Source organism: Vanellus vanellus, assembly GCF_965231255.1.
Source record: "Vanellus vanellus genome assembly, chromosome: 2".
NCBI lineage: Eukaryota > Metazoa > Chordata > Aves > Charadriiformes > Charadriidae > Vanellus > Vanellus vanellus.
Window position 1 is genome coordinate 122,882,746 of NC_138906.1, and position 15,126 is coordinate 122,897,871.

The 15,126-nt window shown below is 35.4% G+C and overlaps 1 protein-coding gene across 1 annotated transcript in view; it reads right to left on the reverse strand.

Annotated features, from left to right (window-relative positions):
• The window catches only part of CCDC178 (coiled-coil domain containing 178), a gene marked incomplete at its 5' end in the record, with an annotated part of 182,858 nt that overhangs the window by 135,747 nt on the left and 31,985 nt on the right, over nt 1-15,126 (reverse strand). The window contains 4 exons of the mRNA XM_082499492.1: nt 746-859; nt 4,195-4,356; nt 7,066-7,128; nt 12,035-12,218. Of these exons, the coding sequence (XP_082355618.1) occupies nt 746-859; nt 4,195-4,356; nt 7,066-7,128; nt 12,035-12,218 (523 nt within the window). The remainder of the gene's footprint in view (nt 1-745; nt 860-4,194; nt 4,357-7,065; nt 7,129-12,034; nt 12,219-15,126) is intronic.

Here is a 15,126-nt window from a genome sequence, read left to right on the forward strand (position 1 = left end):
CTTGCGGTTTGGTAGAGCACAATCTGTAACAGAAAGGGATGTATAAACTCTGTCTTCCCTGCCAAATTTAGAAATCTGTGAATCAATGAATTTCCCAATGCTTAAATTAAGATTCTGTCATATATAGGAAGCCTCAGAGTTTTTCAATAGAAATTACTGGATTCATAAAAGCTACTTGGAGCAACATGAAAGCTTTTCTTTTTTCCTTAAGTTCATACAATACGCAAGTGAAAGAATAATAAAAACAAAAAAAATTAAAGAAAACGCTTGTTTCTTCTAATGCTTATAACCACGTTTATATGAAGTATATAACATAAAATTCAATAATTCCCTTTGGTGGATTATACAGTTTAGTAACTGATACAGCAGATATAAGCCATCATTTACAAAAAGATGCCATCTGCTGAGCAAACATGCAATCAGCAGGCACTTCCTATTATACCAGAATCTTTTTCGTCCTTTATTGATTTTCTCCATTGCATTTCTAAAGCCCCTGAAGCAATCTGAGCCAGTGCAGCAAATGAAGAAAGCAAAGGACTTCTCAATGACCCCAATATCAATTCTACTTTGTACTTTACACTGTCTCAAGGCTATGGACTTCACAGGTTAGTTCAAGCAAGAGACAGAAAATAGTACATACACTGTATGTATGTATATAGTTCCAAGGCAACTGTGTAGAAATGACAGCCTAACCTTTGAGATTAAACATACTTCAAAAAAAACACACAAGCATTAAATTATTCACCTGTATATCATTTATTTGTTGGTGCATAATACTTCTTTTTTGTTCCAGCTGTTGTTCAGTTTGCTTCTGCTGTTTCTCTAGCTCTTGTAGTCTCTGATCCAAATAGGATAGCTTCTGGAGAGTTTATGCATAAACAGACATGTTAGTATTCAAAAGTTATTGTACTACATTCTACAGAAATCAGAAAATATGTTAGTCTTTAAATACTTTAACAGTTACCATTCTTAAGCTTATTTTTGTTTTCCCTTCCATAGCCATTTTTTCATCCTACTGTAGGTTTACGCTTTGAATGAAAAAAATGCACATTTATACTTCGTATAGCGTTTATCATCTTACAGCAAAATATCACTGCTTACTTTGCTCCTCATGCTTCTTTACTTCCTTTCTGCCAAGGAAGTTACAAAGTTCTGAAATCAAAATATGTATTTGGAATAGCCTCCATAGAATTTGTATAAAGGGCAAAACAGAAGTTTGTTAGTTATTATCACTTACTCATAAAAAACACAGCTTTGGACAGCTAACAAGAGGAGGAAGAAGAAAGAAAACAAAATAGTGCGATACCTCATTTTTATATTTTCCATTAATCCACTCTATTATTAATTAGCAGCTCAAGAAAAACAGGAGTTCTTGTCTATTGTATTAATTTCATTTGCATCATTAGTGTGAGCACCAAATATTAAATGACAGAAATTATTATTAATACATGTAATAAGGAAAATTTTACATTACTTACGTAGAATTTATATAAATTGTGTGATAGTCATATTATTTAAAATTTTAAATTCCATTCAGACTATATAACAATATTAAAATAGGTATTAGTATTTCCATTCTGAAACAATAATTTAAACCTTTAATCAATGAGAAATTTCTTCCTTGAAATTACCGATATCTTTTGCATATTATTCACATTCATATCTGCTTGTGCAAACTCTGTTTCCAAGCTTTTAAAACAGAAGCAAATACACAGCTACAGACCATGATGTATAACTTACACCACACCTCTCTAGGTTTCCAGGAAACTAATGATGTGATCTTTGTCACACTGTTTCTACTTAGTTTTAGCTAGGGAAGGGCTAACAACATTAGTCACTGACATTAACGTGTTGTTTTGAAAATACTATTAGCTATTAGAGGAATCTTTTTTTTTTTTTTAATTTTTCAATTTGACTTATTAAACCTGCATCAAAAATAAACTATCACATAATCCATTATCTGAACTCAAACTATTCAACATCCTCCATCTCTCCTCCAAAAATGGTGAAGTATTGCTACACGCAGACTATGTCAAGAACACTTCAACAGAGGAACACTAGAAACCTGGAGAAGACAATCCCCTGTGACAAGCTATTTACTAGTAGTCAGATAACAGAACTATGAACCCACAGACTGATTCTGCAACAAAAAGCTTCTCTCTGAGGCAGCAGAAGTTCTAAATTTCTAAAGCCCAGAAATCTGGGCTTTAAGCAAAAATAAAAAATCCTGTATCTAAACTGAATAGGCTCAAAAGATGTTGATCTTTCTTGATTGTGAGAATGTTCTGTAATATGGCTTATTGAAATGTATATGGCTTATTGAAAAATCCTTGCCTTAATTCTGGACATGCACCATCAATAGCTAGTTTTGTTTCCTATTCATTTGGAAACAAAACCGAAGGAATTTTGCTTTTTATTTTCTGGCAGCAAGGTCCAGTAAAAATGCCCTCCTCTTTCAGACACTTGAAAATACCTACTTCTTTCACACCGATTACTGTATTTTCAGTTCTGGTCCCTAAGACACTTATTTCCTTTGCCAAAAAAAGGAAAGCTTCAAATATCTTCCCTAGATTGTAAAACTGCTCATTACAGTGAACAATGCATACCCACCTATTCATACAGTGTGGGCCAGCTCACATTTGGAAGGACTTGTTTGCAAGGATGTGCACATATTTCATGGTGGAACACAGAACAAAGGCTTTGAGTAGTATGCAATGCTTAATTTAAGCATAATGATAGAAGGACAGTCCCCAAGTTCAGTATTGCTGACTCATACAATTACCAGTGTGAAAGCCAAACTCTGTTTAACTCATGATAGAAGGCTGAAAACAATTTTTTCCCATGTTTCCAGTTGTTTTCAGAGCCATTTCCCAAAAGAAGAAAAGGAATAAGCACCTGCTCAAGGAAAAGACATACAAAAAGGATAAAGCAAAGGTATGGAAATGCTCTTAGTTAAAAAAAAAAAAAAATAAAAAAATCTGTGAATAAGTTACATTCCAAACAGTTCTGTACATATAATGTACAGACATTACATCTTGCACTAAACTACGGTTCAGATTTTGAATATTTCCACGTCATCTCAGAACAATAAGGTCTGTTTCTACAGATGTTTGTTGAAGTGGCAGGGGGACATACAACTATCAGCATCACTTAAAGAAATGATCTCTACCTAGCTAAGGTCTCATGTTTGTAGAACTACTAGTCAACTTATCCACGTACTATCAGTTTATTTTTCAAAAGCAACCATCACTGTAATACCTTTTTTCCAACAGTAATGTATTTAGATAACATTGTCCACTTTGCCATCTGCTCGCTATTACAACTGTTGTAGCACTGCAAATAACCAAAGTTTTCAAAGATCTAAAATAACACCAGAACTAAAATAGCAAAGTTTAATAATGAAATAAATGTTTCTCAGTCATACAAGTTTAGTTAGTATTCCTGTTACTCTTTCGAGCAGATCTGGACAAAAGGTTATTTCTTTGAAAAATTTTCCAAAGTTTTAACCTTGGGGAATGTTAATACCACGAGTACACCCCTTAAATACGGAGAATAGGCTGCTAGGTCATCACTGGACAACTGGAGGAAAATGGCTCTTTGGCCATACTTTCAAGATGACAGAGGGGCCAACCAAAACATGTCATGCTATAACAGTAGGAATGCTCTACCAGAAGCAGAAGAAATGCTTGGAAGAGTATACTTAATTAGGTCAACTCAAGTAGGTTGAAGAACTGTTTTTAATACAAAAATCTTCCAATTCTTTTTCTTATTATATAAAACAGACCTTTCATGAGATGAAGGACAAACATTTTTATCAGTATCTTCTATAAAGCAGGGAAGGCAAGAAGGTCCCTAGCATACCATGGCTGGAGGCTTATATGCTAGTTGCTCTCTTCAGCTTATAAGTAAGCAAAGTAGTACAAAGGAAACAAGCAAGTATTAAACAGTCTTCCCTTTTGTAAGAGACCACAGAAGTTAAAAGAGACAGAAATATTTTTCTAATACAGAAAGCAAGAAACATCAAAAATACGACTGGAATTGTGTTGTGTTTTGTTATGTTGTATCACAGCACAACTGCACAGCTGCAAAATCCAACTTTTTGGAGCTGTGGACTTCCATTTCCTCTTATTTTTTTCTAATAATGACAAAAAAAATAAATATGCCATTGAGTGGTCCAGAATCTACTGCTTTTACCTCATGGTTGCCTTTAAAAAGATCTTTTTTTCTTTTCGATTTTGTTTCTAGATCAGGTACTTGTCTCTCAATCTCTTCTATCCTCTTTATGTCTTCCTTTCTTTTCCTGAGTTTCTCTTTTCGCTTTTCCTCTAGCTCATCATGTATTGCTTTAATCCTGGCCTGTTTATTAAAATATATATAGAATTAGCTTTCAGTATTTCAATGTTCAGGTAGAACATGAAAAATCCAAATCTGAAAGAACATTTAAGTAAATACCATGAATAGACTAAAAGTTAATAAAAACATCATATGGCGATTAAAAATGTCTTCAAAATGAAGGAAAAGTTGGCCATTAAGACAGCATATTGTCAGAAGCCTTTGAACAGGAAAAGCTGAATAGCCAGCAGAACTGGCAAACACAAATACAACAGAGAAATCCACAATAAATATTAGGAAATGTAAAAATAACATTGAAGCAGACAATGAATTTACAGTACTATTTAAGCAAATAGTAGAAAAGAATTACATAAAAGAGGAATTAAAATTCCAAATATTAATGTCAAGAGCAAAAATCTTTTCTGGTGGGAAACAATCACCATAGATATGTCCCTAGTGTTTTTTTTTTTAAAAACGAGTGAAAAATGAGAAGGAAAACACTGCAGAGTGAAAATGAACAAAATCTTTGCAAAAGAAATGAACACCCTTCTATGTTGGGAAATACAAGATCCAGTATACATCCACTCCAAAATTCTCCCCTCTACCCAAAGAAAGAAAGAAAAAGAAAGATAGAGAAATATTATGTACCGGCATCTATGTTCTTCAGAAGTGTGTGTAAGACCTGCCCATTACAATTTGTAATATCCAAAATTCACCATCACTTGAACTCAAATATTTATTTGTGTAGCACAGAGTGAATACAGAACATCTGATATTGAGAAACATATACACACACGTCTCTATATATATTCAAAGTGGAATGCAGCTAGCAATGTTTTTAATTCCTTTCAGCTGTAGAAGCAGAGTGAAATAAGCCAAGAAGACTATGGGAAAGAGAGCAAGAGATGACCATACATGTGACATTCTCTTTTCAAAGTATTATGCTAGGTGGTAAATAACTCCTTTCTCTAGTTTTAAATCAAAGTCTACAAACATAGATATCCTTACCAGGAACGTTTCAAGTAAGAAATGCAGCATAATTTCCTAATTCCTATAGAACAGCACAATATTAGGTAAAGTTATAGATAATGTTCCAGGTGACAACATGGTTGGAAGGTGGAAGGGACAAGCTTGCCAGAAAACCACTAACATTTCTGGATCTCTGTTGCTTTATGCTCAGATAGCATTAGGAGATTCCCTTTGGCTATCTCAGAACAGTCTCATCTAAACTGCTATGCACTTCGACAGTCACTAGTTAGCACTTTGCACTTTCAACATCTTGACTCATCAAAGATGATGTGCATAGCTTTTGCATATTTTTTTTTTGCACAGCTTTTGCACTTTCAACATCCTTTGACATCATCACTAAGTTTTGTCCTATTAGTAAGAAAAAACCTCTTCACAGCAAGGATATGAAGGTCGTCTAACCCAGACAAATGAGGCCTTGGAAGAAAAAAAGAAAAAATAGATTTAGATGAAACAGAACTTTAAAACCACCTTAGAAGTACAAGATGCATCTCAAGAACCTCTTCTTCCTGAAAAAAAACATGAACTACAACAAAAAACGCAGTTCTGAGCCCTGTTACTTCCCATTAGGAAAGCGTTCTTTTGTCTCTCTCTGTAAAAGGAAAGAAGTGGGCTAAAGTTCCCACTGAGGATCTTTACCAAGAATCAAGAGAAAGAAAGGAGATTTTTTGTTTCAATGAATAATCAAAAAGGATCAGTACTGAATATCAAAAAGGGATGAAGATGTTTGGAAGCACCAAATAAAACCTGTCATGCTGTGGCAGTCACGCCCAGAAATGTTCCCTTCAGCCTTCTCTGAAGCAAAATCTGAGAATCAGAGGGAAGTTACGCATCAACCAGAAACGCATGCAATGGAGACCTTGTGCACCACCTGGCTTAGAAGAACATTCAACACTTTCTGCTAATGTCTGGGACGAACAGAACTGCAAGATCTCTCTTAGGGCTCATCTTCCTAGAAATGGGAAATGTAGGTACTAGATTCTGCTGTTGAGCTCTTGCACAGTTCAAACTCACAGAATGGAATAGAACAAGTTTTGCAACAAAAGCAAAACGGAGATGGCGACTGTTCAGAAGCAAATAAAAAAGGTTCAGTCTTCTCAAAAAATAAAAAAAAAAAAAGGAACAAAAATCTCAGAAGGACTTCTGGTCATCAGGGTAAATCCAGCATTCAATTCTAAAGAAAAATAGCTTTTGACAACTCAGAGTAAATCTCTCCTATATGAGACCATTGCAAAAGGAGCCAAAGGGGGTTTGTAACCCAAGGATTTGCAGTAAAAGACTGCAATGCCTCCCTCCAGTTTTGGCAATATTCTTTCAATCCCACATGCATCAATACAAGGTATGGTAAGGGTCGGATTGCAATTTGTACAGAAACTGAAGAAAAATAAACAAATTCAAATGATAACGTCACTCCATGTATGTATTACTAATACAGGTTTTTTATCTTTTAAAGCAAACTGGAAATTATTGTGAATAACTGGGATACAAATAAAGTGTTTCATGTTTTCATGAGTATTTAAATTTTCCTAGTTGTTAAGCAGCAGGGATCACTACTTAGCAAAACGTTCTTACTATTAGTTATCTTATTACTTAGCAAAAGTCTTCTATGTGAGTTGGTCACAAGGTATAGTTAATTCATGGTAGGAAGTAAAAAGAGGGTAGAAGAAGAATTTAGATTTGAAGTAAAATGGTTACTGTCATGTTTACCTGAGTCACTTTCCAAACTCCTTTTTGATCTTGAATTTCTTTTTTAAGATTCCACTCCGAATTCTTAGGGGAAAAAAAAGCCATACACAATGCATAAGAAAACAAATTAACGGACAATAGCAATGAAAATTCAACACTAACACCACAGTAAAGATGACCATAGCTTTCAATTTTTTTTCTCAAGTATCATAAAACTATATTAAAAAAGGAAATTCCAACACAGTCTTAGGCACAAGAAGTAAATAAATATGGACCATAATAAAAGAAAAGTAACTATATTTTCTAGATTTAATGCAATTTATTTTTGGTAGCTTAAAGTAATCACATGAAGACTCTGAGCTGGCTTACCTAAATGGATATTGAACATCAAATGTTCAAAATTTAAAAATCTCAGTGCCTTCCATATTTTATACAAGGATACTTTTTTTGTAATTTCTAGTAAAAACCTGAACATGTTTTAGCCCTTTCTTATATGACTACCCGACTCATGTCGTTTCTAGGATAACAGTTACATAGCACATTATTATAATTTGTGCCTTGAATACCTCTACTTTAATGTATGTCAGATTAGCAGACCATCATAACTATACTGATTATAATCTAAGTCAAACCCTAATTAGGGCTTGCTGTTTCCTTTTTAAGTGAATTTAGGGAGTGGAAAACTGATTATTTAAGTAAAACTAGGCACAACATGACCAAGGGCAAAGAAATGGACTCAATCAATTCTATTACTGAGATATATTTATTCAAGATGTTTTATTCACATCCATATCTGCACTTGGAAAATGCATATGCCATCAGCACTTGGAGAGGGAGGTTCCCATGTAAGGAGGTCATAAGCATCTCCCATATGACACATACATAGGAAAATACAGAAACAGGTGCCAAACATCCTCATATATTCTCAAACCCCAAAACCCAAAGACTATTAGGAGCTTTAAGAAAATAGAAGCGATGGAGATCAGTGTCCATGTGGAAAACACATGCTGTAACCAACAAGTAAAAGCCTTCTTTTCCAGATGAAAGTTTATACGTTTGCTCCCAGGATAATTCCAAGAAACAACTTGTGCCCATGGCCCTGCCCTCCCCTCACACCTCCTTGCCCACATATGCATATAGTGTATCTGAATCCAAATCCTGACTCTGTTAGACGAACTGTGGCATCTAGACTATGCTCTAAAATGCAGCATCATTTTGAATGACTAATGATAAGACTTGGTGATTGCATTAATATATTTTTCACTCTATTCAGTAGCCCAAGGATACAGTTTAACTAGTGGTTAGACACACGCTTTTTTCAGGCATACCAGGGGGTAATTGCTCTCACAGAATATCAGCAGAGACCAGGCAGTCAGCTATAAATTGCACCTTCATTTATACGATCATATTCAAAACTGACCACTGTTCAACTGTTGCTTAGGTAGAGAGGTATCTTAGCTTCTGTGCACTCCATTCACACTAACTTTTACCTTGCAAATAGCTCTTGCAACTGGTCACCTTCCCTGGGCATGTCTTCATGTGTATATATATGCTTTACAATTACTATAAACACAACGCTTTTGCTAATTTATGGTAACTACGACTAAATATAGCAGTGTTAACTTAAAGCTGTTGACAGAATGGTCATTTGGCAAGTGGTAGGTATAGAAGCATATATGGCAAGTATAGTATAGAAGAGCACTGAAGCAACTTGAGTGCTACTGGAAAACAATCTCATCACTTGAAGGCAGGACCACTAGTAATGGCTTCATGTAGGAGTTAAGTTGTGCCAACAAGTAAACTAGAATACCTTCAGAATGAAATTCCATCTCTAACCATAAATGTATAGCTTTGAGATACATTTCTGCCTGACTACACGTCCGCGATGTTAACACTAACTATAACCTGAGAAGAGAGCTTAAGGAACAACAAAATCCCAAAAGTGACACTGTAGTCAAATTAAAAATGATTTTTATAAAAATTAGAGGATTTTATTAAAAACTTTATGAAGAACAGCCAAAAGAGTAAAATACTTGCAAGCCAGATGGAGATTACTTACAGCTATCATACTGGAGGCTCAAAGTACATACAAACAAAGTTTTGACAGACACTTTGGAAATATCAAAAAGAAAATCAATGCCACTAAACAGAAAGGAAGCTATGAGCAACAAGACAAAAAGTTGAAATTATGTTTAAAAAAAGGAAAACAGAAAAGATCCTGAACTTTACCTATGTAAATCTAAAAAAAAAACCAAACCCATCAGGCAAGCTAAATAAGTGTTTTTAGGAAAACCTGCAGGGACATAAAACAAGTCTTTGTCCAAACACATCTGACAGAATGCCTGCTAGAGACAATGTAAGGCCAACAGATGATCAGAAGCACTTAAAGACAGGCTTACCGTGAAGCACACAGAAAACCGAATATGACAGGGAAAAAAGCACCTAAATTCCAAAACAAATAAAACCTTCAAAACCTGAAGAAGCAAACTCATAATATGAATTATTATGAAAAAAAGGATTAGCTGACACATGTAAAATTTGATGCATGGAGAGGAATCAGCCCAACTGGGAAGCAGTGCCTCAAAATTCAACAGTTTTATGAAGGATTTAAGAAATATGTGGAGAAGAGATATCTGGGTGCTATAGTCTACTTGGACTCCTAAATGGTATTTGATAAAGTATTGTATGAATTGCTCCTTAATTAATTTCTCATAACTTAAGGATAAAAGTCCTCACATTAATATATAATGCATATGAAGACAGAAGACCTACAATAGAAATATATTACCATTTTTCACAGCGGCAGTTACAGTGGGGTCTTGGAAGTATCCATACTGGATCCTGTGGTTTCGAATTTATTCAGAAACAATATGGAAAATGGGGGATTTTGTGGGATGACTTAGAAAAACCAGCTGGATTTCTTATCTACAGAGGACAAAATTCAGTGAAGGTTAATGTATGTTTGTATATTAGGACAAAGTCTTCACTTTATACAATGCTGGACTCTGAGCTGGCTAGTAATCAAACAGGAACATGATCATGAATATAATGCTCCTTTGCATTTAAAAGAATAAATTTAATGTTAAGAACTATTATGAAAGGAATAGAGAACAAAATCGAAGTCATCTTTATGATGTGTCTATGTATTGAATACTCTATGCTCTTTCCCCATAATAACTGGAAAACGGAACTGGATAACAGACGTGGGACAGTTTCCACTCATTAAACAAGTTAACGGCTAAGGAGACTTCAGTTTGAAAGCCTATAAAGTCATGTCTGACATGTAGAAAGCGAATAAGGAACGACTGGCAAGCACATCTTCGAAAACAAGGACCAGTGCACTATATGAAGATAGTACATGATAGGCAGAAAATAAAGAAACAAAGTAATTTTTCACACAAAACATGACAAAGCTGTCAAAGTCCTTATCACAGAATGTTGTGGATGGCAAAAATAAAAAACATGACTGTAAAATTCATGGAAGAAAAATTCATCAATTCTAAATTAATTTTTAATAGTTAAAGGGAAAATATAAATTAAGATACAAAAAAAAAAAAAGGATGCAGAACAGCAAATAAGCAAGGGCTTGGCCTGAATTCCTTCTAAGATCCTAATTTCTTTGACTAATATTTAGTATCCCTTAAATACTTAAGCCATAAGAAGAATCATAGCAGATTCCGCTGATTGTACTGTTGAACATCCATTTGTGTCAATATTCCAGCACACAACACTGAGAATGTGGAGACAGTGGTGCTTAGCAAATTTATATACAAACAAGACAGAAAAGTCATACAAATTCAGTATTAAAACATATGGCTATAAAACAGCATAAAATAACAGATAAGAACATTTGTAGAACAAAACTACATGCTGCAAATTCAGATGTTGCCAGGAACATAAATTTGATCCAACAGAAGACAACCTGGCACTACGAAAGGCCTCAACAAAAGCAAAACCGATTCACTCCTATTCATTGTGCAAATAGCTCTGAAGTTCTCTAGCTCCTGTTTTACTATTTTTTACCTTGGCTCTATAAGCTTTTTAACTGGTTCTGGTTTAAATCACATCCAACAATTCCTCTTTCCTTTTCAGAAGCAGAGTCTGTTACTTGGACATAGCTTTACCTTTGTTGTGCAGGTAGGTAAAAAGGAAGGCAAGGAAGCATGTGGAGTTCCCAATATACCAATGCATATGATAACCAGGAAAATACTATTAATGTTCTTAATTTTACTGATTAAAAGTTGTGAAATCCTAAAATTATTACAGAAAATAAAACTGTGAAAGTCTTTCCTTCCAGGCAATCTGTGCTTTACATACAGCACAAGATCTCTAGTGAAGAATATGCAAAACACCATTTATATCTCCCTGGCATAGAAATACCCATTAAAATTCACCATATTGTTTTCTTTCCATATTTCTGAATTCTGAATCCTGCACCCTGCAATAACCCCGATCCTTAAAGCTGTATGCATATGTACAATACTATTCATTGAGAATTACGTAAAGTGGAAAAACAAAGGCCTTGCAAGTCTTGTAAGCCTTCATAGTCATAGCAAGGCTTCTATATAAGGATATATTAAATAGATAATTAATGGTATCCACATGATAATTAAGTAATTATTCTAATGTCATATTTCATTTGCAATGGTTACATTTAGCATCAAACTATACTGATTTATGAATTCTTTTAATCACTTATTTACATAAAGAATGAGAATATTATTTGTTAGCATTCATTTTAAATCACCTAATAATAACAAAATCTGTATAGTTGAGAATATTTAATGTGTTAACTTCATTTTTTAGCCTGTGACCATTAGTAACCAATTTATTTTCTCTTCCAGAGACTACTGTTATTTGCTATTTTTTCAAAAATACGTGGTTAAAATAATGTTTTAAAATATTATTTTTTTAATATTAGGTTGCTTGCCCAGCAATTCTCTGATAAAAAGATTTTTTTTTTTTTTTCACTCTAAAAACTGAACTATACCTTGTAAGAGATTTCTTCTGCAGTTTTGGTTTTTTTTAAGTCCTCATACTTTCTCTTTTTTTCATTGTAGGACAATTCAGCATTACAGAGATCTTCATTTAGCCTTTCTATTTGCTGTTCAATCTTACACAAGCTTTTGCAGATAGTTTCGACTTCTGACTGATATGCCTTCTTTTTTCTTGAACTGTTGAAATAAAACAGCCAATCTTACATTTCTTTTTATAAAGTATACTAATTAAAGTAAAACCCATTATTGAATAAGTAAAGCTGAAACATTTTAGAATCAAAAGCAATGTTTTATTATCCTGCTATTTGATGCTGAATACAGCAGGCTTTTCCTCAAAACTTTAAAGTCTCTTCATTCATTAGTATAAACCCTGATAGTTCATTGATATCAAAAAATTATATCTATCCATTTTTTTGTTATCCTATATATCTGTACTGTTAACCTGTATCATAGAATCACAGAATGGCTGAGGTAGGAAGGAACTTCTGGAGGTCATCTGGTGCAACCACCCTACTCAAGTAAGGCCACCTAGAGACAGTTGCCCAGGACTGTGTCCAGATGGCTTTTGTATATCTCCAAGGCTGGAGAATCAACAACCTGCATCTTACTGCAGTCCAGGTAGACAATATTCACTGCTCTCCACTCGTGTACCAAGCCAGTCATTTCACCATAGAAGGATATCAACCTGGTCAAGCATGATGTCCCTTTGGTGAATCCATGCTGACTACTCCTGATGACTTTCTTGTCCTTGTGAAATGTGCCTGGAAAATTGTTTCCAGGATTAACTGCTCCATCACCTTTCCAGGGATTGAGGTGAGGCTGACTAACCTGTAGTTACCTGCGTCCTTCTTCTTGCCTTTCTGCAACATAGGAGTGACATTCGCTTTCCTCCAGCCCTCAGGCACTTCTTCCAGCCGCTCAAAGACTATCGAGAGTGGCCTCACAATGACATCAGCAAGCTCCCTCAGTACTCGTGGCTGCATCCCATCAGGGCCCATGGACTTATGTATGTCCAGTTAGCTTAAGCATTCCCTGACCTGATCCTCTTCCACCCAGGGTACAACTTCCTTACTCCAGTCCTTCCCCTGATCTCTGGGACCTGGGATTGCTGAAGGTTGGGTATTGCTAGTAAAGACTGAAGAAGGCATTCAGTACTTGAGCCTTTTTACTGTCCTGTGTCATCAGGTTCCCTGCAACATTCAGCAATGGGCCCACATTTTCCATAGTCTTCCTTTTGCGATCTATGCACTTATAGAAGCCCTTCTTGTTGCCTTTGATATCTCTTGCCAGATGCAATTCCATTTGGGCTTTGGCTTTCCTAACTGCATCTCCACAAGCTCAGACAATGTCTTTGTATTCCTCCCAGGTTACCTGTCCCTGCTTCCACCTCCTCTATGCTTCCTTTTCATGTCTGAGTTTTGCTGGGAGCTCCTTGTTCACCCATGCAAGCCTCCTGGCATTTTTGCCTGACTTCCTACTCACTGGAATGGACTGCTCTTGAGCTTGAAGGAGGTGATCCTTGAATATTAAACAGCTTTCTTGGGCCCCTCTTCCCAAATACAATATGAAACTATCAATTTTGGATGAGAAGAAAGTGGCAAGAACAGCCCTTTTATCTGAAAGTGTTAAAATTGGTCACAGAGTCTCAGTTCATCTATCTTATAATAAATGGCTATGTCTAGGGTACTTCATACCAGTGCAGTGGTTCAGGTTAGTCATACAGCTGATGAATTCAAATTCCTAACTATGTTGCTATTTGCAGAATTCTTAGGTCACATAAAACAAGTTTAGTTTATTTGCATACAAAAAGACTTTCAGTAGAAGTCAACTGATTAACAGAAGTGAACTTAAAATACCACTTGATTAGACTGTCAGATTACACAGCAAAAACCAAACTCAAGCAAATACAAAAAAAATACTTTTAAACATTGATATTACTTTGACAGACAGAATAAACCCCCTGTATCATTAGAATTTGATATTCTTCAAGGGAAGGTTTCTTTGTAGAAGAATGGAATCACTGAAAAATAAACTTACTACCACTGAGTATCTGCTGAATTAGAATGATAAACCTAAATGGTACTGTAGGGATCTTCACAGGATATACAACATTGTTTCTGATACTAATCTGCAAACCCACAACAGGCCGGCACTGATCACAGATTTCCTTAGCTGAATTAGTGGCCAGAATATTTCTCTCAAAGATCAGCTTCTTTAATACCGGGTGTCATTTGCTTAGTTAAAGGAAGGAAACATAATTTATCTCACAAAACCCAAAGGTTTCTAACCGCACAAGGACTAAACTTCATGGATTACTTCATACACATGTACACACACACACTCTGCACTTTGGCGCATGTGAACTGCTGGTTCCTAAATATAGTCTTACAGTCAGCAGGATCTTCTATATAGTCCTTGAAAAGTCTGTAAAACTGCAAGCCCCCAGCAACTTAATTTCCCTTCCCAAAATTCAAGTAACACAGAAGCAAAAAGCAAGAAAACAGAAAACATTGCCCATATGCATCTTGATGACCCATAGCTAACATATACCATGTATGTAGTATGTATTACAATTGCCCTTTCTCTATTAAGAGATTATCCATAGCTAGACTAAACTTGCTGTGATCACCAAGCAGTTGGCCAATCTGATGGGGACTGGAACTCAGTCCCAATAGAACTGAAACTGAAATATGATCTGTCCAAAATATGACCTAGAGGCTTCAGCAATGTCACACACCTGTAAGACCCTGTGTTGAAAGCCATGACTGACTGGTTTACATGAATTCACATGCAAGCATTTTTCAAAGATATTGCAGAAGCCGGAATAGTCCTACTAACAAACTGAGCTCTCCATGAAACAGGAGGGACTGTTATGGTTTAACCCCAGATTTTTGGGGCAGCTCAGGGTGATTTGATTATTTAAAAGTTGCAGGGCTGCAGCTGATGCACAGGTTGGGAAATGGAAGTTCTCCCTTGTCCTGGTTTGAGGTAAAACAGGACCAATTTTGTTCAGTAACTTCGCTTCTTAGCTGGGCCTCTCTAACTACTGAAATTAACTGCATATTGTGCAGACACTGTTCACTCT